The sequence below is a fragment of the Erinaceus europaeus genome, chromosome 7 (assembly GCF_950295315.1).
Source record: "Erinaceus europaeus chromosome 7, mEriEur2.1, whole genome shotgun sequence".
NCBI lineage: Eukaryota > Metazoa > Chordata > Mammalia > Eulipotyphla > Erinaceidae > Erinaceus > Erinaceus europaeus.
This window is the reverse complement of record NC_080168.1, coordinates 53,328,956-53,355,643: the sequence shown is the minus strand read 5'-3', so window position 1 is coordinate 53,355,643 and position 26,688 is coordinate 53,328,956. Positions and strand designations below refer to the sequence as shown.

Sequence of the window (26,688 nt, the reverse complement as noted above, 5' to 3'; positions counted from 1 at the left end):
TGGTTATGCAAAGTATTCAGTACTTTCACTCCCGAGACTCTGAAGTCCAAGGTTCAATTCCCTCCACCAACATTAGAGCTGAAGCAGTGTTCTGGTTAAAAATAGAGGCAGGTAGTGGCACACCTGGTTAAGCATAGAAGTTACTGTGTACAAGGACCCAGGTCCAAGCCCCCACTTTGTATCTATAGGAGGAAGCTTCAGAAGCAGTAAAGAAGTGCTGCAGGTGTCTCTTTGTCTCTCCCTATCTCCCCCTTCCATCTCAGTTTCTGTCTCTATCCAATAAATAGGGTTGAAGAGACAACAGAGTTGTGCAAATGACTTCTATGCTGGAAGCTCTGAGCTCCCAAGTTCAATCCCCAGTACCGTCATAAGCCAGAGCTGAAAGCTAGTTCTCTCACTAAAATAAGTAGAAGTTATATTTTTTTAAAAATCAATAAATAAAATGTTCTGAGTACACAAGTCTGGCAAAGTGCCAAAAAGGGCCTTTACTTTTATGAAGCCCAAGAAGAAATTAGGTTGGTTTGCAAGTTTCATAAATACTACTCAATTTCAAGATTCCAATTTGGTGCATACAAACCTCAACTCTATTTAGAAATATCACTGAAGTAGAATCTGAGCAACCCAAGATTGATTGTTAATACTGCTGCTTCAAAACAAGAAATCATGCAAATAACAAGTTGACTTTAAGCCATGATCACCCTGGCAGTCCCCTGTGCAACAGCAGCTGTTCCTGCAAGGCTGCCAGAGCCTATAGTTCATTCTTTTGGAATACCTAGGAAACTATCTCCCTAGCCTACAAACAGGTCTGCCTTTTGGTTACCACACATCCTCAAAAACCGACCATATTTCCCCACTGGCTATTGTTTTTCTTTTAATATAGTATTAATTTTTTAAAAATATTTATTCCCTTTTGTTGCCCCCCCTTTTGCCTCCGGGGTTATTGCTGGGGCTCAGTGCCTGCACCATGAATCCACTGCTCCTGGAGGCCACCCCCCCTTTTGTTGCACTTGTAACCTTGTGGTTATTATTATTGTTGATGTTGTTTGTTGTTGGATAGGACAGAGAGAAATGGGAAGAGGAGGGGGAGACAGAGAAAGATAAGACACCTGCAGACTTGCTTCACCCCCTGTGAAGGGACTCCCCTGCAGGTGGGAAGCTGGGGTTTCCAACCCGGGTCCTTGCACTTTGCACCACAGAGCTTACTCCACTGCGTTACCGCCCAACCCCTGCCCTTGTTTTATTGTTGTATTATTATTGTTGTTGGATAGGACAGAGAGAAATGGAGGAGGGGAAGACAGAGAGGGGAGAAGAGAAAGATAAGACACCTGCAGACCTGCTTTACAGGCTGTGAAGTGACTTCCCCTGCAGGTGGGGAGTCGGGGGCTGGAACTGGGACCCTTACACGGGTCCTTGCACTTTGCGCCACATGCGCTTAACCCGCTGCACTACCACCCGACTCCCAATATTGTATTAATTTTAATGAAATACAGAGCCAAAGACCAGAGCACTGCTCAGCTCCGGTTTATGGTGGTGCTGGGTGGGGATTGAAATCTGGGACCTTGGAGCCTCAGTCATGAAAGACTTGCCTAACTATTATGCTATCTTCCCAGCCACCTGGCTATTTTACTTTTTTCTTTTCTAGCTATTTTAAAGGAAGAATTACTCACAAACACCTCAATCTAGGAAAGGAGATAAATGCAACCATAGTGAAGGACCTGTACATTAAAAAAAAAAAATTAGTCCAAGCAATTAAATTTCAAAATTAGCAAACAATGATTACAGGAGATACTTCAGTCAGGCTTTCTTTTAATATAGTAACAACATAGAAACACTTTGATTCCTATTTTAGAAAACTCAAAGTCCCCCCAACCCAAAACAAGCGTTAATTTGTTTTAGAGACATTTTATTTGGACAACTAAAAACAATTAGATATTCAGAAGCCATGTTCAACTAAAGAAATCAAACCAGACACTTTATCATGTATTCCCTCTTCTTTATATCTAAAGCATTAAAAAAAAAAAAAAAAAGGCTTTCTGTTTTAAGGGCAAAGTCAGAAAAATAGGCCAATATATTTTTCTACTTCATAATAACAAACAGCTACAGGAAATCTAATTGTAATAAGAGAAATTGGATGTTGGCTTGCACATACTCATTAAAAAGACATCAGGCCATCGAGCAGAAGAGCTTAACTGCACCTGTCTTCATCAGTACTCTTGAGTTGTCTCTTACAGGTAACACAGAGTTAGTTCCAGCATGGGAGCTAATTCATATTCCTCAACATTTACTGCTCATGTTTGCCTTAAGCAGAGAGTAACTCTGGGAAGCTGATGCTTTTCCCTGCTTGATTGTTTTAGTCCATAAGTTGTACACTATATGTGGCATAGGCCTGATGCTCAGGCCTTAACTTCGGGAGTTGAACTATAGATTGAATCTGAGTTCTCTGAAGCAATTTCTTCTACAATGAAAAAAAGAAAAAAGCATGTTAGTCAACTTAATAGTAGCAAAAAAGTACTCTATATTTATGTGTAAATCGTTTTTAAGTGTGATGAGAGGGAAATTAAAAGAGAAACAGCATGTTGCCATTTCTGACTAGATTCATACCACTGAAAAAGCAATAAAGAAAGTTCACTTAACTGCTTTTACACCATAACTTAACCTCCTTTACTGGGTTAAATTGTCAACAACTAGATATCTAATCAATACTGAACTTAAGTTGTATCTCTGAAAGATAGGCCCCCCTCCCTTATTAATTCCACCTCAGACAAAATTACAAGATCAGGGCATATTCTGCATTTGGGTGAGAGCTCTTGGTATGTAGTGTTTAGTAAATGTAAAATAGCAATCTCAACAGCACAATATATTTCAGCGTCTGCTTCCTAAGTAAGTTCTATAGCAGCCCCAGCCATCAAATTAGTACTATCTCTGCATGTTGACCACCAACAGGTGAGTATTCAAGTACCTGTTTTATGTAAAACAATATACATTCAGTATACATAAGTATCACATATTTAAACATGTTCATATTTAAGAAGTGTCCTTAGTCAACAAAGCAAAATCACACACAACCTCAACTTTCAAGCACAAGGATTTTACAAAAGTTAATTCATTAGTATTTTTACCTAGTTCCTCCTCTGTTGTCTCTGGGAAATTCATCTTTGGCTTTGCCAATTCACCACTATCTTCTTCTAAAAAAAAAAAAAAAAAGACAACAACGCTCATGTGAATTATATTACAACAAGTAAATTCTAATTATTAAAAAGCAGGAAGAGTAAGGCATGACTAAGCAATGAGCTACACAATGTAATAGGAACAAGCCCTTTTATTAATTTTGATGCTCAAGTACTAAGTTTTTTTTAGTTCATCCTATAACTACTTTGGGATGAATAAGTAGGTATGTCTTTAAATTAAAAACATGTCTACCTAATTAGTAAGTATCAATCAGTAAAACAATTCAGAAACTAAATACATTTATATGTAAATTTATATGAAATTAAATCGATTCAAATCACTGAATGATCTACAATAACAGAGAAAACTAGTTAACAAGGTTGCTGGAAAACAAATGCAGTCATTTTACAACTACGAGCTTGTCTCTGTTTAAACCATCTTATTGAATTTTAAATCTACAAGAGGCAAAACACTGACAAAGAATGATTCAAAAATGTGGTAGCACAACGGGTTAAGCACCCATGGACCAGCAAAACACAAGGGCCAGCGTAAGGATACCAGTTCGAACCCCCAGCCCCCCAACTGCAGGGGGTCGCTTCACAGGTGGTGAAGTAGTTCTGCAGGTGTCTTATCTTTATCTTCCCCCGTCTTCCAGTCCTCTCCACTTCTCTCTGTTCTATCCAACAACAATAACAGTAACAACGATAAAACAAACAAGGGCAGCAAAAAAGGGGAAAAAACAGCCTCTAGGAGCAGTGGATTAGTGGTGGAGGCACTGAGCCCCAGCGATAACCCTGGAGGCAAAAAAGAAAAAAAAAAAAAGGGACCTGGGGTTCAAACCTGTAGTCCCCACCAACAAGAAATATTTTTTTCTTTTTGTCTGTGCATGTACTATGAATCCACTGCTCCTGGAGGCCATTTTTTCTTTCTTTCTTTTCTTCTTCTTCTTCTTTTTTTTTTAATATAAGAGAAACAGAGAGGAGGGGAAGACAGAGAGACACCTGCAGACCTGCTTCATCGCTTGTGAAGCTAACTCCCTGCAGGTAGGGAGCTGGGAGCTTGTACTGGGATCCTTTTGCCAGTTCTTGTGCTTTGTACTATGTGCACTTAACCCCAGTGCACTACTGCCTGGCCCCCACAGGAAAATCTTCATAAGCAGTGAAGCAGTGCTACAGGTGTCTCAAAAAGACACAATGTCATGAAGCTTCATTTTTTTGTAGCTTTAAATAAAAATTCTTACCAGGAAGAACACATTTCCAAAGGCCGTATGTTTTTCCAACCACAGTCTGCCATAGTCTCAAGGTTCCATCTTCAGAACCACTGGCATAGAGCTCTCCATCAGGGCTAAACCTCACGCAGTGAATAGGACCAAAGTGGCCTTTGTAGGATTCTGAAAAACAGTTGAAGGGTTGGTTACTAGATATTATTATCACAAAGTCACAGCATGCCTACCATTTCTCTAAGAGTATCCCTTTCCATCTTTAGTAAAAACAATAGCTTCAGACTATCTATAAAACATGAGGCTTCGGGTAGCATAATGGCTATATAAACAGACTTTCATGTCTGAGGCTCCGAATTCCCAGGTTCAACCCCCCGAACCACTATAAGCCAGAGCTGAATAGTGCTCTGGTTAAAAAAAAAAAAAAAAAAGAGGCTTCATTCCAATATGGATGAACAAAAAGTAAATGATGAACCTTATGCATTCTTTTTAACTTTTTTTTATATTTATTTTATTTATTTTTTCCCTTTTGTTGCCCTTGTTGTTTTATTGTTGTAGTTATTATTGTTGTTGTTGTTGGATAGGACAGAGAGAAATGGAGAGAGGGAGGGGAAGACAGAGAGGAGGAGAGAAAGATAGACACCTGCAGACCTGCTTCACCGCCTGTGAAGCAACTCCCCTGCAGGTGGGGAGCCGGGCTTCGAACCGGGATCCTTATGCCGGTTTTTGTGCTTTGCGCCACCTGCGCTTAGCCCGCTGTACTACAGCCCGACTCCCGAACCTTATGCATTCTAGAGAAAGCAGATCTAAAACATTTCAGTTGAACCTCACATTCCATATCTTAAGCTGCCTATTTGCCAGAAACCAATTCTGAGTATGACTACTCAAAGTGCCACCAGATGGAGCTCTTTGACACTCTGCCTCTTATCTCCTAGCTGTTCAGAGTCTAATAGTCAAGTCAAGCAACTTGGAAATTTTTTTCACTTTAAGTCAAATCCTTATTTAAGAGCTCATTTATGTTCTAATATATCCTTGAATTAGTATTCGAAGTTTTTTTCTTACCAATAACCGTGTCTGGTCTCCATGTATATTCAACTCAAGAACCCTGAAAAGCACTACTTTCCCCCAGTTATCCAACTAGACAATATAAAAACTATTCTGAGATCAGAAAAAATATGAGATTTGGAAGAGGGATGGCTGTGTCCAAAGTCCAGTCTTTGTAGTGATGTCAACTATAAAGTAAATAATTTAATGATTTTATTTTCAAAGAGAATAAAGCCTTGCCAAAACGTCTTAAACCCCTAAAGCCTGGTATCCAACAAAATTAATGGAAAACCTCCTGTAATGAAGCAGTGGCACACCAACTAGTTACAGAGTGCACTGACCCCAGGGGGTTCAAGCTCCAGATCCCTACCTGTAGGGTAGGAAGCTTCACAAGCGATGAAGCAATGCTGCAAGTTTCTCTCTCCCTCTCTATCTCACCCTTCTTTCCCTGTTTCTGTCTCTCTCTCAAAAAAAAGTGTGAATCATAAGCTCTATTCACCAAGGTTCCATTTATACAACTCAAATCTGTTTTTCAAAAGAAACAAAACATAAAGCCATCCTTATTCTTTTTGTAATTCTAACATTGGTTTCAAATTAACCCCATGTCTTTTTTAATTTTTTTTTTTCAGTATGAACTATCACCACAAAAACAAAAGCAAACCTCAAAAAAAAAAAAGATAAAAGAAAAAAATTACAGTGGCCTAGATAAAACACTGGACTTCTCTGGAGTAGGGTACCAAAATAAAAGCCCTGAGGTGATGGTGAGGGTGGACATTCGGCTTCCTGGGGCGGTGGGGGGTGGGGTTTGGTTGTGGGAATGGTGTTTATGTACACTCCTATTAACTTGTAATCATATAAATCACTATTTAATATGAGGGGAAAATTGATTGTATGTCTCAAACTTTTTAAAAGCACAGACTAAATCTTTTTAATACATAGGCTGAATCTTTGATATGTTGACTCTCTCAAAAGCCTAGACCAGGGAGAACAGAAGCAACTGGTGGCACAGCTATATACAAGATGTTGGGTATTATACAGCAAATCCTAACAAAGGGACTTTTCAAAGTTAACCCAATTATCAAATAATGTGATGATAACAGTAACTATCCATTGTCTTCTTGAACCCTAAGACAGCAGGAACCTCACATTTCCACTATAGAGCCTATATTTCCCCCCAGTCCTGGAACCTTAGGGTGGGAAGCACTTTCGTGCATGCTCCTCTCAATTCATATCAAATAATATTGCATCCGCCGATCATGAGTGCCACCTCAGCATGCTTCACTTCAGACTGTGTCCAGAGACTTCAGGTGTGGAATGACAACACTTCAGCTTCATTACTCGGGTGAGACCTTTCCTTTCATAGTATTCTCTAATTCCATTACAGGTGGTTCACTTCCTAACAAAGTCCCAAAACCTAGATATAGACCAGGTCCCCTGAGATAGAGCATATGTTCATACCTATCCATAAACTAGGGCAAAATATATACATGAAAGCAAAAGTACACAATAATCTACAGTGAGTATCCCCCAACACTTCATCTGCACTATTCCAGCCTTTAGGCCCATGATTGTTCAACAATTTTTTGGCTTTGTATGTTAACTCTCTTTTCAGCCACCAGGTTCCAGATGCCAGCATGATGCTGACCAGACTTCCCTGGACAAACGACCCCACCAATGTGTCCTGGAGCTCTGATTCCCCAGAGACCCACTCTACTAGGGAAAGAGAGGCAGACTGGGAGTATGGACTGACCAGTCAACACCCATGTTCAGCGGGGAAGCAATTACAGAAGCCAGACCTTCCACCTTCTGCAACCCACAATGACCTTGGGTCCATACTCCCAGAGGGATAAAGAATGGGAAAGCTATCAGGGGAGGGGATGGGATACAGAGATCTGGTGTTGGGAACTGTGTGGAGTTGTACCCCTCCTATTCTACGGTTTTGTTAATGTCTCCCTTATTAAATAAATAAATAAATAAAACAAACACTGGACTTCTTAAATATGAGGTCCCTTGACATTAAAAAAAGAAGAAGAGGGGATCGGGTGGTAGCGCAGTGGGTTAAGCACTCATGGTGCAAAGCGCAGGGACCAGCGGAAGGATCCTAGTTCAAGCCCCCAGCTCCTCACCTGCAGGGGAGTCGCTTCACAGGCGGTGAAGCAGGTCTGCAGGTGTCTATCTTTCTCTCCCTTCCCCTCCTCTCTCCATTTCTCTGTCCTATCCAACAATGATGATATCAATAACGATAATAATAACCACAACAATGGTAAAACAACCAGGGTAACAACAACAACAACAACAAAAAGCCTCCAGGAACAGTGGATTAGTGGTGCAGACATCGAGCCCTGGCAATAACCCTCGAGGAAGGAAAAAAAAAAAGAACAAAAAATATGAGGTCCCAAGTTCAACCCTTGTCATCACAGCTTCCACAGTGGCATGACAGTTTTATCTCACTAATAGTTAACTTTTATTTTTTTGCCTCCATTATCGCTGGGGCTTGTTTTATCGTTGTTGGATAGGACAGGGAGAAATGGAGAGAGGAAGGGAAGACAGGGGGAGAGAAAGATAGACACCTGCAGACCTGCTCAAACCGGGATCCTTACACTGGTCCTTGCACTTCGCACCATGTGCGCTTAACCCACTGTGCTACTGCCTGACCCCCTAATAGTTAGCTCTTTAAAAATAAAGTCAAGTCAAACCATGGGACATGATGGCAAAGGCTGAACTGTCATGTGGAAAATGGGAAATGTTATGCACGTACAAACTATTGTATTTTACTGTTGAGTGTAAAAGACTGATTCCCCAATAAAGAAATTTAAAAATAAATCAAAGTGAACCTTCCGACTGAGATGCCTGCAGATCTCCCTATCGCCTTCGCTGCCCACTCACTCATCACACACTATTTTCTCTAGAACTTTAGTGATTCCTGTTAACTCAAGAAAAAAATAAAAAGGCAGAGGTTGCACGTGGCACTAAGTAAGATAGAACTCATGCCTTCATTACACTTGAGAAAGAAAATTATCTCCTTGATCTGTTTAATCTGACTCTGACATAAGACTATACCCCCATTCCTCAAATTAATGCACTGTGTTACTACACAGGGCACCAGCATAACAATGAAATTAAATTAATAGGAAAAGGTAAAAGTGAGTTCAGCATACTTAATAGTTAAAAAAAAAAAATCTGTATCCAAGATATACTATTCACTTGAAAGCAACAAGCTTTAGTTAGGTGAAAAGTCTGCTTTCTGGATGTCAGACATAAATGAGGTGCTAATTATGAAACATTTGATAATATTAGCTACATTAGGGAAAGGTAACAGGGCAACTCACCTAATTCTTCTCCACTATTATAATCATACTTATAAAGTTTAAAATCTTCACCACCTGCAACAAGAAATTCTTTCTCAGGATGAAGTGATGCAGAATTGATGGTTGCAGGCGCTTCAAAGGACTTAATGGGTTCCAAACTGGGGGAAACAAAGGTAATATTTACAAATGCTGTCAACTGAAGGAGGAACAGAATGAAGGGATTCAACAGTAGTACACACGTTACCATGGTGCATGTGCCTTTCTCCCCCCCTCCCCTCTCAATTTCTTGATTTCTACTAAAACCAAAATGCAAAAACAAGCAAACAAGCAAAACAAACAAACAAAAAATCCATGAAGGGGATTGGGAAAAAAAAGGAAAAGAAGTCATGGTGGATCTGTCATGCAGGCACAGAGCCCCAGTAACAACCCTGGAGCAGTATTAAAAAAAAAAGTATTAGTTAAAACTTTTAAAGAAGGAACACAAAGACTGGAATCTAACCCCCCTAAATTCTGATACCTGAGGAAAAAACTTACTCCTTTAGTCAAACATCAACACAACAAAAACAAAACCCCCTAAATTATAGAAAAACATTTCAGGAGGAGGATCCTGAGTCTAAATGGAGCACATCCCAGAAAGACTTTTTTTTTTTTTGCCTCCAGGGTTATTGCTGGGGCTCAAGAATCCACTGCTCCTAGAGGCAATTTTTCCCTTTTGTTGCCCTTGTTGTTTTTATTGCTGTTATTGTTGGATAGGATAGAGAGAAATCGAGAGAGACGGGGAAGACAGAGAGGGGGAGAGAAAGACAGACACCTGCAGACCTGCTTCACCACCTGTGAATTGAGCCCCCTACAGGTGGGGAGCTGGGGGCTCAAACCAGGATCCCTGAACTGGGATCCTTGTGCTTTGCACCACATGAGCTTAACTGCGATGCTGAAATACAGACATTTTAATAAAGGGAACCCTACATTTTGTGTAGTGAATGCCTTCCTGGAAATAAGTACTTAGGGCTAACTGAAACTGTATGGCTGTGGCACAGGACTTCCATGCCTGAAGGTTCCGTGTTCAAGTTCTGACAGCACACGTGCCAGAGTGATGCTCTTAATTCTCTCTTATAAACGAATAGTTAAAAAATAAATGGCTGGAGTCGGGCAGTAGCGCAGCGGGTAAGCGCAGATGGCGCAAAGCACAAGGTCCTGCGTAAGGATCCCAGTTCTAGCCCCTGGCTCCCCACCTGCAGGGGAGTTGCTTCACAAGAGTTGAAGATCTGCAGATCTTTCTCTTCCCCTCTCTCCATTTCTCTCTGTTCTATCCAACAACAATGACATCAATAACGCTATCAATAACAACAACAATAAAACAACAAGGGCAACAAAAGGCAATAAATAAATATTAAAAAAATAAAAAATTTAAATAGCTAAGACTGGGATTTTTGCTTTAAAACATTTAAATTTTGCATTGTTTTTTATTTCATGGCAAGCACACATCTTTGTAAAAAAGGAAAGGATTTTATTTAAAGTTATTTGGAAATAATTCTCAATTGCTGAGTTTATAAACATCAGCACTAGGATAAATCTGTAAGCCCATAAAATATGGAACTGCTCAAAATAGTGCTGTTTTTACAGGCTGTAAAGGGTAACTATTCTTTGAAACTACAGCTATGTGGAAAAAAAAAATTCAACAGCTTCAGCTAAATATCATTAAGTTTGAACACCTGCTCTTTTCCAGTCCAACCTAAGAATCCTGAAAGGTGTCTAATTTAAAACACGAGAGCTGCTAAATACCACCATTCTGTTCATATCAATCAAACTCAGTTACGAATTGACCAGAATCACTGAGGAGGAGTTAGCTGGCTCACTATCAATACTATTCAGTGGGTCAACAATCCCTGTCAGCAAAGTGGGATTTGTAGTCTATAGCAGTATTGCATGCTGCATGTTCTGCTATGAACAATCCAATCAGTATGTGAACACCATTATTATTATCATTGGTATTTGCTCTTCTCTACTTTTATTGTGTTTCCAGACAAAATTAGGATGTGATTGAATACAATTTGCTAGTCTTTATGGAAATAAATGACAATGTATACCGAGGGAAGGGGAAACCAGGAGAAAGACACCTGCAGCACTGTTTTACTGCTCGTGAAGCTTTCCTCACTGCAGGTGGGGACTGAGGTCTTGAATCTAGGAAACTCTCTGTACAAGGTTAACCTGTGTGCTTTCTTGGGTACCACACCACCAAGCCCCAAACACATCCCTATTTTTTGAACTGACAGTTCTAACAGTAGGGCTGTACTGAGTTTTAATGATCATACAAATATTAACAAACATGGACAAACACACACATCTCACCAACAAAAAACTAACAGAAGGGATCAGAGCTTAGTTAGATATACAGTGCATGGTTTTCAGATGCCCTGAATTCCCCAAGCACTACATGAGAGTAATAAATGAAAAGGAAAAAAGGGGGTAGAAGTTCATAGATAGTAGAGTGGTGTTTCGGTTCCCCTGCACCCCTGCCTCCCCACAAGCTGCCAAATATAATTATGGTGGTGCTGAATCTGAGATCTTTGGTGCCTCAGGCATGGGCATCTTTTTATATAACCATCGTGCTATCTCCCCAATCAACTAAATCTCTTTTAATTAACTCTAATAATATTGATAGGTATGTCAGCATTACAGTATAGACCGAGATCTGCCTTTAAAGGAGTTGAGTACCTTTCACACAAGTCTTTCAAACTTTAAGTGTCCTAAGTATTTCTTAGTTACCTAAGAAAGAAGTGCTGTGATCTCCTGAACATACCTGATTGCACTATGAAAAGCTATAGACCGTCCGTAAGTTATTACCAAGATCTCTCCCTCAGGAATATATTCCATACTGCTAACGGACATATTAAAATTTAGAGATTTCACTTCTGTCATTGTGGCATGATCCCAAAGGCTGAAAAAGAAAAACAAAAACATGGTTAACATTTATGATTTTTTTTCCAATAAAAAGATGAGATCCTAATTATACATACTAGGATGTGAGGGCGATCTGGCTACGACATCTGTCACCCCATTGATCGCCAGGGTTGATTCGGCTGATCTGGCTGGCTAGGCGGGTGTCCCCTTCCTCCCTCACCACTCCATGTGCGTCCCTCCCGAAGCTGCGCGCTCGGTCGAAGAGGACGGCCTTCTCCGAATAGAGACGGACCGGTCTTCGGTCGAGGGTATACGAGTAGCTGCGCTCCCCTGCTAGAACCTCCAAACAAGCTCTCAAGGTCCTAATTATACATACTGATTCATCAGTGAAAGAATCACAATTATAGTAAATAATATCCACCCCAAGTCTTAAGTTGCAGGTGACACAGGAGTTGCGCGGGGAGGGGGTCTTACATAACATAAACAATTAATTACAAGTTTACTGGTAAATGTAACTTTAAAACGTAAATGTAATACCCAAAATTTAATGAGCTATATTGCTGTAACACATAGGTCCTAATAGAGCCAATTTCAGTACTGCTCTGGATAGTAGTTCTTAAGAAATTCTTTTTTTGAGTAAAATATGTTTTTGTTTCCAGAAAAAATTTCTCTATATCATAGACTTCCCATGACCACTAGTCACTGAGCTACGTTAATAGCACCTGCTTATAAAAATGCCTGAAACATAAACACTGAAATCAATATCTTTCACACTTTAAACTTTGAAAGAAAATGTTTCTTACCGGACAGTTTTATCATCAGCGGAAAGTATTTGCTTATCATCACTGCACCACAGGGCCTTTTTAATACCAGAAGTATGACCACTGATTTCCCTAGGTTCTTAAAACAATTTATAAAACACACATTAACATTTGATGCTAAAAGTAAACAATGTTAGAATAATTATTTTTTAAAAAAGGGGAAAAAACATTTTAAATTAGGCTTCAATGTTTCAAAGCCCAGTACAATTTACTATCATGTTTATATAGAAAACATTCCGCCCTTTCTGTACTGGAACAAAAGTTTATCTGCATGTCAAAGCACCTCAAAACTTTAATCTATATGTACTTACGAGTAAATATACCACATTCTTGGGGAAAATTTCTTGCTACTAAAAGGACTACTGTATTCATAGTGAAATTAAAGAATAACCAATGTAGCACAATCTAATAAAAATACAAATCCAGGAATAGGATGTTCTGTGCTAATCCCAGACCTACCACTAACTCTGGAACCTGCACCCAAACCACTACTGGTGGTAACAAAAAAAAAAGGGGGGGGGGAAGACACATTCAGTTAAGCACATAGGGGAAGGGATACCTGGTTAAGCACACAAGTCATCATGCACAAGGACCAGAGTTCAAACCCCAAGTCCCCTCCTGCAGGGGGAAACTTCACAAGTGACCAAAGCCATGCTGCAGGTATCTCCCTCTCTATCTTCCCTTCCCTCTCATTTTCTCATTTCTCATTTCCTATCAAATGAAAGAAATGGAGGGAAGGGTTTTAAAGGAAATAAGCACCGCAGCAGCTTTCAGGAGTATTTCTACACCTAGAACAAAGCATCAAATAACAGGAACCTGTCACTGGAGACTATTGATTAAAAATATAAACACTCATAACTGCATGGTAAGAGCAAATGCTATAGATAATGCTGATTCAACACTGCCTTAACAGTGAGTCACTTTAACCTTTTGAAAATTATGTGGCTTTTGTTATTTTTTAATCTGCAAAGTGGGATGGCACTAGGTAATGTATCTCTTAGATGGGATTATAAAAATCAAATGAGAATACAGCAATGCTGAAGGTGGTAAAGTGCAGAAAGTATTGACTGGACTCTTCAGACATGAGGTATAGAGTTCAATCTCTGGTATTCAATGTGCCAGAGTGGTGACTCCGGTTCTTTCTGTTTCATAAACTAGCAAACGATGTCTTTTTAAAAATGAGAGCACACATAATGGCAGAACTCGATGTCTGGTCTGTTAGTGTAGTAAAAAGTCAGATACCCAATACTGTATCTACTGTCAGAACAGGCAGAGAGCCACTTTCAATAAGCAGCTATAAAAAGCTAATATGAGAACTATTTGCCTGGGGCAAGGACCTAGGTTGCAGCCCCTGGTGCAGGGGAGGAAACTTCAGGAATGGTGAAGCAGGGCTACAGCTTGTTTCTTTCTCTTCCTCTTTACACCTTCTAACCCTCTTTATACCTCCTAATCTCTGATTTCTGTCCCTATTATATATATATAAACGTTTGCCTAAGCTCTTACTGGACTACCAGATATGTAAGACATAATAAATTAAGACAAAATTCTGTTTATCAAAATTTAGCATTTTACTATAATCTATTTAATAGTAACTTTAATGTATCGATATTATGTGACTAAAAGTCATTAGAGGTGAACACATGGACTGGCGCAAGGTGTCTCATAGCTTCTGTGGCATGAGATTCATTAAAAGGGGGGGGGGGTCAGGCGGTAGCACAGTGGGTTAAGCGCACGTGGTACAGAGCTCTAGGACCAACGGAAGGATCCAGGTTCAAGCTCCCGGCTCCCCACCTGCAGGGGAGTCGCTTCACAGGCTGTGAAGCAGGTCTGCAGGTGTCTTTCTCTCCCCGTCTTCCCCTCCTCTCTCCATTTCTCTCTGTCCTATCCAACGAATGACATCAACAACAAAAATAATAACCACAACAAGGCTACAACAACAAGGGCAACAAAAGGGGAAATAAAATGGCCTCCAGGAGCAGTGGATTCATGGTGTAGGCACTGAACCCCAGCAATAACCCTGGAGGCAAAAAAAAAAAAAAAAAAAGGACATTTTTGGGCTGGGGAGACAGAATTGCGATACAAAAGACTTTAATAACCACAGTTCTGATGTCCCAGATTCAATTCCCAGTATCACCATAAGCCAGAGCTAAGCTGTGCTCTGCTCTCTTTCTGTATCTCTCACTCATTAAAAATGAATTAAAGAATGCCATTTTAACCACCTATTTTTAAATGTGTGTACCATATTAGTTCACAAAATAGGTCTGAATATCGTGAATAGGGGCCAGTTGGGGGTGCACCTAGTTGAGTGACATGTTACAATGCACAAAGACTTGGGTGCAAACCCCCAGTCTCTGCCTACAAGGGAAAGCTTTGCAAGTGGTGAAGCAGGGCTGCAGGTGTCTCTCTCTTTATCATCCCCTTCCCTCTTGAATTCTGGCTGTTTCTATCCAATAAATAAATATATAAATATTTTTTAAAATAAAAATAATAATGAATAATTTCTCAAATTTACTTTAATAAGTCCCACACATGACAGAGTGATGCTCTAGTTCTATCATAAAAAAACTAATGATATTAACAGAGATCAACACCCTCCATGGATTTTTTTTTTTTTCCTTTGACTATGGTTATTGCTAAGGCTCAGTGCTTGCACTATGAATCCACTGCTCCTGTTGGGATTTTATTTATAATTTATTTTATTGGATAGGACAGAGAGAAATTGAAAGAGGAAGGTAAGACAGAGAGGGGGAGAAAGATAGACACTTGCAGACCTGCTTCACTGCTTGTGAAGCGCCACCCCTGCAGGTGAGGAGTTGCGGGCTTAAACCGGGATCTTGGCACTTAACCTGGTATGGTTCCGCCTGGCCCCTATATTTCATTGTTTACTGTGACTATCTTCATTCTCCAAATATGAACATGGATTCCTTGAATTAGAAATTCAACTAGTTATTTAAATAAAAAGAAACAAGACCATAAGCATATATAAAATTACACTTACCTGCATCAGGCCTGTTCAAGTCGTATATGCGTAAAAGTTTATCCTGTCCCCCAGTTAACAAGTAATTACTATCCTGAAAACAGAATCAAGTACAATATTGCTAAGTTAACCATTTTAAAAAAGATTCCTGTATTTATTAATGGGGGTGGGGATGACATGACACCAGAGCATCAATCTGGCATACATATTCAACGCTAAGGACTTTATGTTTTTTCCTTTTAAAACTTTATTTATGTCATTTGATAGAACAGAGAGACACCTGCAGCACAAACTGGGTCTCTGTGCATAGCAATACAGGCACTTAACAGGGTGCACCACCACCCGGCCCCAACTTCCTATTTCTGAGTTGCCACCCTAAATAAGTATTGCATCCCTTCCCAGGCAGCTAGGCAAGTCACTTTAGTTGTTCTATCTCTTTGAAACTTCAACATCAAGTAAACCCCAAGTGTTTACAGACATCACAAACAAATGCAATTACTTCAGAGAAGATACTCTGGAGGATTTATCCTTCTTACACCTGACGATCTTTAAAAAAATTGCCCTTTGTCATGTGTCACAACAGTCACCACATGGATCCTCTTTCTGCCAAATCCTGCTCCCTTTCCTCCAGGGCAACTGTGTTTGTTTTCCTCACACTTCTAAAAGTAGTGGGGAGACATGCTTTTTAGCTGTTTTTTTGAGGACTGATGCAAGAGTCCCAAGATATCTTACATGGCTTATAAGATTAAAGAAACAAAAATACGCCAAATATGCTTGCCCAAATCTAGTGTATAGTAAGAACAATTTAACCCCTTAAAATAAACTCCATTTTCTGATACCTGTGTAAAGTCCACTGTCTTGACAATGTGTTTATGCGCCAGGGTCATCAATTCATCTCCCGAGACAGCATCCCACACTTTGCTAGAAGAGTTAAATTAAAAGATATAATGCTGATGTTGATGATTATCAGTTTGATATGTAAAATGTTACAGAAATGCAAAATAATTTTCCTCCTGATTACTCACAATATTAGACTATCTTTATAGTCCCCTCCTCTCTGTCCTGTGCTATTTCATGGTGTTCCAATGTGATGCTAGGGCTAGAATCCTGGTCCAAGCATGTAATAAGATGTGTGTTCTACTATGTGAGCTGATAAGACATTAAATGAGCCTACATGAAGTTTTTTTTTTCCTTCTTTTTGACAGTCAATGCTCATACATGGCTGAGCCAACTGATCTCAAGCCCTAAGCAGGCCTGTAAACTTGTATATATATATTTTTTAATTGTTCGTGTGTGGTGGGGGGAAAGGGCTACACACACAAGCACACACACAATCACAATACTCCCACAAAGTGGTGCCAGGATTTGAACAAGGATTGTGCACATCGCAAACCAAGTAAGTAAGCTATGATCCAGCCCATAAAATCAAGACATGGATGGGGGCGGGGGGAGAGATATAGCACACTGGACTTTCATGTTCAAGGATCCAGGTTACAGGTTCAATTACTGGCTCTACTATATGGTAGAGCTAAGCAGTGCTCCCATGTCTTTTGTCTCTCACGAGGGGGAAAAAAATAAAAAGACAGTACAGAAGAAACATAATTTCCCATCTGTTAAAGCTTTTAAGAGTTCCACCAAAGTATCAGCCTTTGATTACACAATGCTATCACTAAGGACTTTAAATTTCTGTACTGTTTCCCTGACTTATCCCAACACAAAATATGTAATTGTCTCTACACAAACATCTATGTGTGTGTATCTCAAGAAAATGACTACACAGTTCTCTTAGGTACTATAAGGGGGCTAGGTGGTAGAACAGTGGATTGAGTGTACATGGCACGAAGCACAAAGACCAGTGTAAGGATCCTGGTTCAGTCCCCTGGCTCCCCACCTGCAGGGGGTCACTTCACAGGTGGTGAGGTGGGTCTGCAGGTGTCTATCTTTCTCTCCCTCTCTCTGTCTTCTGGTCCTCTCTAGATTTATCTCTGTCCTATCCAACAACAATGACATCAATAACAAGGGCAACAAAATGGGAAAAATGGCCTCCAGAAGCAGCAGATTTGTAATGCAGGTACTGAGCCCCAGCAATAACCCTGGAGGCAAGAAAAAAAAGTACTATAAAAAGAGGGCATCAGAAATTTGCATACAAGAAAAAAGAGCTGTTCAAGCTATTGTCCACAAAGACTTCCATTTTAATATAAATATTAGGTTTTAGAAATAGCAAATAAAAGAGGTACCATTTCTTCATGTATTTTATGAATACACAATAAACATCAAAACTATAATGCCATTCTAGACTTAGTGCTAGGGCATAGAAGGGAAAAAAATGGAAATGCTTCTGAGAAAAAAAATATACTTGCTTTTTATATAGAGAAAAAAATGCATTAAGTAACAAATAATAAATATACACATACAGCTATAGGAACACAGGAAAAAGAGACAACCATTAATTACAAAGAAAGTTCAGACAAATCTTAGCCAGTCAAAACAGCAGACTTGAAAAGAAAAAAACAACAGGGGGCAGCAGGGGTAGGAAAGACTATTCTAGACAAGTTTTATTAGTAATTACAATAGAAAAGAAACATGAATGGCTAACCAGGGGGAGTGATACTTATACAACAAAAACTTGCATTTGTATACTTGGGTTCTTTGAGTGACTGAGTAAATACATTCTAACAGAAACAGGATCAGTTATGATTAGCACTGCTAATCATAAATTCTTGTGTACTGGGTGGGGAAAATAGCATAAAGGCTATGTAAACAGACTCTGCACCTCTATAAGCCAGAGCTGAAGTGCTCTGGAAAAAAAAATCTAAACTCAAGTATTCATTTTCTCTATACAGGGGAAACCTGCTTCAAGTTTCCACCATTTCTACTAATTCTGGTCTAATTTTACTTCCTAGCCTTGTCTTGGGCTTTTTTTTTAATTATATTTTTATTTTTTATTGTTTCTATTACTTGGATAGAGACAGTCAGAAATCAAGAGAAGAGATGGAGATAGAGACACTTGCAGCCCTGCTTCAACACTCGCAAGCTTCCCCCCTATAGGTGGGGACCAGGGACTTGAACCTGGGTCCTTATGCATTGTAACATGTGCACTCAACCATGTGTGCCACCACCTGCCCCCCTAGCCTTATATCTTGTCATACCAAACCATACGCTAATCCTCAACAAGCCAAGCATTTCTTCCAGATTCCTGTGTTTTTATTCATATGATTAAGTCAATATTCTATTGATTCTACTCAAGCCTCAGGTCTCATTTCAAAAGTCATCTGTTCACTAAACCAATCTAACTCTACTGGTTCTGTTCTTCTATGTAACTCAGCTTAGACTTATTACTGTTTAGTATAAATATCAGAAACATTAAAAAAAAAAGAAAAAAGAAATACTATTAGTAGCCAACGTGTGGTAAACACTACTACTATGATTTTTTTTATAGACCCAGAGCTATAAAGTGATGGAGCCAAGATTCAAATACAGACTGTCATGCTCTAGAGTTCATGCTTTTGCTTCCAGTTGTAAACATAAACACTTACTTGTGAAATGCTAAGCACAAAAACAGCACTAATTCTTATCCTCAAAACTGTGACTGCTGGGGGCTGGGCCATAGCTCAGTGGGTTAAGAACATATGGCCCGGGGAGTCGGGCTGTAGCGCAGCGGGTTAAGCGCAGGTGGCGCAAAGCACAAGGACCGGCATAAGGATCCCGGTTCGAACCCCGGCTCCCCACCTGCAGGAGAGTCGCTTCACAGGCGGTGAAGCAGGTCTGCAGGTGTCTATCTTTCTCTCCTCCTCTCTCCATTTCTCTCTGTCCTATCCAACAATGACAACAACAATAATAACTACAACAATAAAACAACAAGGGCAACAAAAGGGAATAAATAAAATAAATATTAAAAAAAGAACATATGGCCCAAAGCACAAGAACTGGCATAAAGATCCCAGTTCCAGCCACTGACTCCCCACCTGGAGGGGGGTGGGTGGGGTGGGTGCAGCTTCACAAGTGGTGAAGCAGTTCTGCAGGTGTCTTCCCCTCCTCACTCAATCATTCTCTGTCCTATCCACAACAGCAATGGCAACAATAGTAACAAAGGCAACAAAAATGGGGTAAAATGGCCTCCAGGAGCAGTGGATTCCTAGTGCAGGCACAGAGACCCAAAGATAACTCTGGAGGGAAAAAACAAACAAAAAAATCTGTGACTGCTTACACTCTCTCTGTAAATGGCTCAAAGAAAGGTAGTATTAACTTTAGCAATGAGATAAAATCTTGACTATTTCTTGTCAAGAGTGTTAATTATTTCAAGTTCTCTGCCTCCCCACAAACACCTTTGCATCTCTCCACTTTAGAATAGTTATCACATGAACGGTAATTTCTATCTCATGGCTTTTCTTTTCCTGGAGGCTGGAGTTACCATTTGGTCAAATGCACAAATTGAGTTTTCAGAATTTAGAGACAGCATTCTCCCTAACAAGCTCTTGCTCAGGTCTCTTAAAGATCAAAGCAAGACCATCAAGCAAGAGGTCGCAAAATATACTGCGCCTGTAATTAACTGTCAGGGTCAAAAAGCACACCATTTAGGGTAACAAAAACATTATTTTCCCAGAACTGCAACTCAAAAGCTTGTCTCTTATAATGTGCTTCACCAATTGTGAAGCAACCCTCTGCAGATGGGGAGCTGGGGCTTGAACTGGAATCCTTGCGCAAGTCCTTACACTTTGTACTATGTGCTTAAGCTTAACCTGGTGCGCCACTGCCTGGCCCCCTCTTATAATTTAAAATACCATTATCTGAATATTTTTGCCATCAACGTGGAACTTAGTTAAAATGACATCTCAAAACTACTCTTTAACCAAATATTTGAAATCTATAGTTGTGTATATTAACACAAAATTTCTAGCTCTGTTGTGAAACTGTTCATTTATCTCTAATAACAGTATGTCTACAGGTCTAAAAAAAAACTTTGGGGAGTCGGGCGGTGGCGCAGCGGGTTAAGCTCACGTGATACAAAGTGCAAGGACCAGCTTAAGGATCCCAGTTCGAGCCCCCGGCTCCCCAACTGCAGGGAAGTCACTTCACAGGTCTGCAGGTGTCTTTCTCTCCTCCTTTCTGTCTTCCCCATCTCTCTCCATTTCTCTCTGTCCTCTCCAACAACAATGACATCAATAACCACAACAATGTTAAAACAACAAGGCCAACAAAAGGGAAAATAAATAAATAAATATTAAAAAAAAAATCTTTGGAGTGGCGCAAAGAGCAAGGACCAGCATAAGGATTCCAGTTTGAACCCTGGCTCCTCACCTGCAGGGGAGGAGTGGTGAAGCAGGTCTACAGGTGTCTTATCTTTCTCTCCCCGTCTTCCCCCATCTCTCTCCATTTATCATCGTCCTATGCCAGAGACGACCCGAACTGCCCCTGCGGCTACAGACAGACTATGACCCACATAGTCAACGACTGCCACCTCTCCAGATTCAAAGGAGGTCTCGAAACTTTACATCAGGCTCAATCTGACGCTGTTGACTGGCTACGGAAGAAGGGCAAATGCTAGAAGAAGAATTGTCCTATCCAACAACAATGACAACAATACTAACTACAATAACAATGAAAAACAACAAGGGCAACGAAAGGGAATAAATAAAATATTTTTTAAAAAATCTTTGGAGTGGAGACAGAAAAAAAAAAAAGCAATTCATAACAATTGGACAAAAATGTTCCTGAAGAATCCTTAACTCATCCTTTATCCTACTTTTTAGCAAAGGAGACAAAAACATCAGACATGGCCCCCTGACCTCAAGAAGCAATGACATGTATGTCAGCAAGTACTATACAAGTGACAGTTTTAATACAGGGACTAGTGTAGGCACAAAAGAGAACAGACCCTTTGACCTTCTGACACTCCAGAAAAGTCTTCCATGCCTGAGATTTATCTGCCAATTTTTACCTCCCATAATTAACAAAGGGGTCTCTATCATAACTGTGTCGACATCTAAAGTAAGATCTGACTTGAAGCTGGAGATACTAAAGCATTTACTTATAAGAGAAGAGAATCAGAGCATTATTCTGTCAAATGCAACATTAGAGATCAAACTGAGGACCTTGTGCTTGAGACTCCAAAGCTTGATCCATTCAGATACTAATTTTAAATATGTTATAGAAAGTTCGGGTGCACCTTACTTATCTGTATTACACACAACCATAAAAGGGTATTGCATAAAGTCTCATGATGGCTATGTATAAAAATACAATAATCAATTCATCGTTTCAAAGAAAATACGTTTAGATGAATGTGACTTTAATTACATACCTTTCACTATCCCAAGATAAACCCTGTGTAGGTAGTGTATTCCCCTTCACTTGAAAAAAAGTTAACTATTAAATTTACATATAGTATTCAGTCTGTTGTATCGAAATTTGAGTTTCAATATATCTAGAATCAAGTATCCACCATGACAATCAATTTCCCTTCAGTTTTTTATAATAAAGTTTGCTATAAACAAAGCAGTAACACATTTAAAATTGTTCCTTAGTATGCAATTCTATTTAAAAAAAAGGAGGGGGGAAGCAACACGCCTACTTTCTCACTCTGTAGGCTCCCTCTAATGACGTGTGTAGTTACTCCTTCCATTGCAATTCATTTAATTTTAACGGTTAGGCCAGGGATGTAATTCAGTAGAGGAGAGCATGTTTCACATTTGTGATGACCTGGGTCATAATCTCAGTATCTCCTTTCCACAAAAAAGAGTAGACATTCAAGTATGCAATAAAACTCAAAGAAACTTAGAAAGTGGAGAAACCAATGTAATAGCAAATATATATGAAGGGGGAAATCAGAAGAGGAAGAGTGGATTACTGTGAATCAAGTCACTTTAACATCTGCAAAAGCTCCAAATTAGAAAAAATGTATTCTGGCAGTGAGCTGAGTCTAGGGAAACTCTAGGTGTATAATATGCAGTCCCAGAAGATGCTGCTGGTGAACAGGGATGGGCACAACTTTGAAATGGTCACAGCTAAACCTTAATTTTTGGACCAGTGATTCTAAGGCTTCACATTACAATTGCTCATAACTTTAGAGACGAAAGAAAAACAAAACAATAACACTACGGACTCTTTTACCTGGTCAATAAAATCAGAATTTCTGAAGCTACATACCATCTGAATTTAAGGAAGGGTCTCTAGATTATTCTAATGTACACTCAAAGTAACAAGCCACTATACTAGCAGAGGAAAGAGAAGATATTTATACTAACTGGCAGCACTCTAGGAGACGAGTAACACAGGAAACAGACCTGAGGCAGGAACCTGAATTAAGGCAGTTGAAGAGCCATTTATACTGGAAGAGACATTCTGCTGGTCGAATCAACAAAGATAATGATAATCTGATGTAAGGAAAATATGGACTTAAGACTACAACCTTCAAAATCATTAAACAATTGGCTAGGCAGTGGCACACCTGCTTGAAAGCTTGTATTTCAGCATGTAAGGAACCACATTCAAGACTCTGGACCCTACTTAGCACGTGCACCTCTCTCTCTCTCCCAGTCCTGTCCTTCCGTTTAGGCTTCTGTCCCTATCAAATAAATAAAATGAATTTCTAAAAAATGTTATTAACAAAGAGTAACAGAGTAGAGGACCCAGTGTTTAAGAGTATCTAAAGCCATCTATAAGTCTGGTGAGATATGGGCCATCTTCTTCTTCTAGCGTTTGCCCTTCTTCCGTAGCCAGTCAACAGCGTCAGGTTGAGCCTGATGTAAAGTTTCGAGACCTCCTTTGAATCTGGAGAGGTGGCAGTCGTTGACTATGTGTGTCATAGTCTGTCTATAGCCGCAGGGGCAGTTCGGGTCGTCTCTGGCTCCATCAGCACTAAGAAGTCATTAGAGACACATGTGGGGCAGTATTTGGAAGCATAACTACCAACCCTCAACTGCACAGCCTGGTAATGCAGCTTCTTGAGCCCTTTAAGTAATTTTCTGAAAATTTTGGGAACCATGTAAGAAGCATAGAGCACCCAGATGGAACTTTTGGTGCAGTCAAAAGTAGTGTTTTACATGGTGGACTGTGAGTGAGAATGATTATTACAGAATACAACCCATGGAGAGCTCCAAACTTAGTCATTCTGGCTATACTTACGCTGTGAAATCGGCAGCTGCAGTAGCTGCTTTGGTGGCATCTTTGTTCAATGTTGCACCCCAAACAGCACCCTTATGACCCAAAAATGTTCCAATCCAGTCTCCTGTATCACCCTGGCGTAGCATTGGCTTACCATCTAAAAGCAAACAGAAAAATAAAAATAAAAAAAGGCATGATCAAAACATTTATGAGCCCATAACCTATCTAAGGCCTTGGGAGAACCACGGTAGTTCTCTCTCCAGGGATGGGAGCACCGAACTTCAGTGATGGAAGCTATGTAGAACTATACCTCTACTTTCTTATAAATCATAATGCTAAAATCACTAATTTAAAATAATGTAACTGCACTGCTTAAGAAAGTGGAAATCTGGGGTCAGGTGGTGGCTCACCTAGTTTCCCATTTACAGAGGAAAACCTTTAGGAGTGGTGAAGCAGGGCTGCAAGTGTCTGTCTCTTTCCCTATCTCCCTGTTACCTCTCAATTTCTCTGTCGCCAACAAAATAATAATAATAAAAAGAAATATTTTTTAAAAGTGGAAATTTGCTTTTGATGTGCAACTACTCTCACTAACCGAGGTCATTAAGATACATCTAGAGGGGGCTAAGGGGTAATGCAGCGGGTTAAACGCACATGGCGCAAAGCGCAAGACTGGCCTAAGGATCTGGGTTCCAGCCCCCTGCTTGGTTCCCCACCTGCAGGGGAGTCGCTTCACAGGCGGTGAAGCAGGTCTGCAGGTGTCTGTCTTTCTCTCCTCCTCTCTGTCCTATCCAACGACAGCAATGGCAACAATAACAACAAAGGCAACAAAATGGGGAAAAAATAGCCTCCAGGGAGCAGTGGATTCACAGTGGAGGCAGTGAACCCTAGCAATAACCCTGGAGGCAAAAAGAAAGAGGGAGTCGTGTGGTAGCACAGCAGGTTAAGCGCAGTGGTGCAAAGCACAAGGTCCTGCGTAAGGATCCCGGTTGGAGCCCCCGGCTCCCCACCTGTAGGGGAGTCACTTCACAAGTAGTGAAGCAGGTCTGCAGGTGTCTATCTTTCTCTCCCCGTCTCTGTCTTTCCCTCATCTCTCCATTTCTCTCTGTCCTATCCAACGACAGCAATGGCAACAATAACAACAAAGGCAACAAAATGGGGGGGGGGGGAATGAAAGGAAGAAAGAAACGTCTATATACAAATTCTCTTACAAGCTGGGCCACACCAAACCCTCGCAATTTGACTCTTTGTACACACAAAAACGGCTGAACCCAAACCTCAAATTTCCTGCATGAGGATGACGCCAGCAAGACACATCCATCTATGTAGCCTTCTTCGTATCTTTCTCCATCCTGGGAGATGACTCAAGGGACTGACCCGGCCGGGCCTATTTTCTACAAAACCTTAAGAGGTTGTTTGGTGGCCGGGGCAAGTGTCCCGTCCAGCTTTTCCACAAACAGGGAGTAAAACGCTTTGGGGCGGAGGTGGTGACGAGCCTTAGACTTGTCAGAGGTCAAGAAGCGTCTACCGTTCTGCCATTTCTTTGTCTCCTTTCGAACTCACCGCTCCTGACATGTCTGTCAGTCTGTATTCTCTTTGGCAGGACGGAAAGAAACTGAGGCGGGGGGGGGGGGGTAAGGAGAAAGGGAGCCCTGCAGCTCTGTGTCTGGAGACGCCATCAGGCTCCAGAGGGACCTCCACCCGCCACCCGCCGGGGCCCCGGGTACACCACCACTCGGGCCTGCCCGGGGCTCCGGGATGCCGGGCCCAGCTCACCTTTGCAAGCGCTGATTAAGAAATAACCGTAGGGCGTGATGCCGCTGAAGGCCAGGTCCACCACGGGCCGCGTGTGGCCGGAGCAGGTGAGCGGCGTCTGCCTCATCGCCATGGCGGCCGCGCGCGGGGCGAGCCGGGGGGCGTCTCGTCCTTTCTCTCCTCCCGCGGCTCCAGGCCCCCGCCCTGACACCGGAGCGGGGTCGGCGAGGGGGAGAGGGTGGGCGATCGGGGGCGCAGAGTTCAGGAAAGAACTAGGGGTGCGTTAGCGAGTCTATGACTGGCGACCGACAGCCGCCGCCCAGACGGAGAGGGAGGCAGGGGAGAGGAATAAGCGGAAAACCGACGGCCCCAATCCGCACCGACCACACCGGTACTGGCAGGAAGTGACGACTCTAATATCGCGTCATGCGCCGGAAATGACGAACAGGCGGGGAAATGGGATTCGCCAGGGGGCGGTGACGAGCGAGGAGAAAGGCACTGCGCAGACGTGAGAACACGACAGATCACGTGACGCGTCCCGTGGTTTATGCAGAATTCTGCCATTCTCAGCCCAAAGCTTTGCAGGTGCGAATCACTTTCAGCTTCGCCTGGAGTCTCTCTGCGGAGGCTGGGTCCACAGTGGTTGGCGTCTGAATTTCTTGACTGGAAAAGTATTTATTCCCAGCCGCCATCGTCTAAGAATCCTTTTCCCGATTTGTATTAAAAAGCTAAGTAGCTCATCTGAGATAGTTTAAACATAAATTCCTTAAGGAAAATATTTGTCCCTGATGTTCTCCTCAGCTGTGGAGCTTCCCTTTTTATTTCTAGTAGGCATAGTTGTTGAATTTGTGTTACTTTTGAGAACCGAGGGGTGACCTTGACCAGTGTTTTTCCATTTTTTTCCGGTGAAATGGATGCATCGAGAATGTAAAATGTAATCACCTGTGGTGCCAGGCGGTGGCGCACACGGTTAAGCGCATATAGGACTAAGCTCAAGGACCCAGTTTCGAGCCCAATTACAGGGCCTCCGCTTCAATCTTTCCCTCTCTATCTCCCCATACTCTTATCAATTTCTCTTTGTCCTAATACAGAAAGGTTGTAATTATGTGCATAAAAGACAGTATTTTTTAATTTCGTTATTACTATTGGCTAGAGACAGGAATTGAGAGGGGAAGGGGAGCTACAAGAGGAGAGACATCTGCAGCTCTACTTCACCACTCATGAAGCTTTACCCCGGCAGGTGGAGACCAGAGGTTTGAACCCAGGTCCTTGCACACTGTAGTGTGTGCGCTTAACCAGGTGCGTCACCGCCCAGCCCAGACCCCATATATATTTAAATATAATTAAAGCATAGACATATCAGTGCCCTATAAAACAGAACATACACTTTTTTAA

At 41.1% G+C, this 26,688-nt stretch overlaps 1 protein-coding gene across 1 annotated transcript; it reads right to left on the bottom strand.

Annotated features, from left to right (window-relative positions):
* Positions 1-1,789: 1,789 nt before the first annotated feature.
* Positions 1,790-25,708, bottom strand: STRAP (serine/threonine kinase receptor associated protein). Its single transcript, XM_007527619.3, has 10 exons — positions 25,315-25,708; positions 23,563-23,698; positions 16,278-16,359; positions 15,460-15,532; positions 12,444-12,540; positions 11,540-11,677; positions 8,761-8,897; positions 4,409-4,558; positions 3,120-3,185; positions 1,790-2,455 (listed from the first exon to the last, which is right to left on the bottom strand). The coding sequence occupies exons 1-10, from the start codon at positions 25,424-25,426 to the stop codon at positions 2,394-2,396; spliced, it is 1,053 nt and encodes a 350-aa protein (XP_007527681.1). The 5' UTR covers positions 25,427-25,708; the 3' UTR covers positions 1,790-2,393.
* Between the last annotated feature and the right edge of the window lie 980 nt (positions 25,709-26,688).

Coding starts and splice junctions, on each gene's coding strand:
- STRAP (XM_007527619.3), bottom strand. CDS start 25,426: ATGGCGATGAGGCAGACGCCGCTCACCTGCTCCGGCCACACGCGGCCC. Junction 12,541..15,459: donor CTTGAACAGGCCTGATGCAG/GTAAGTGTAATT, acceptor AATTGTTTTAAG/AACCTAGGGAAATCAGTGGT. Junction 11,678..12,443: donor GCTGATGATAAAACTGTCCG/GTAAGAAACATT, acceptor TTTCTTTTTCAG/CCTTTGGGATCATGCCACAA.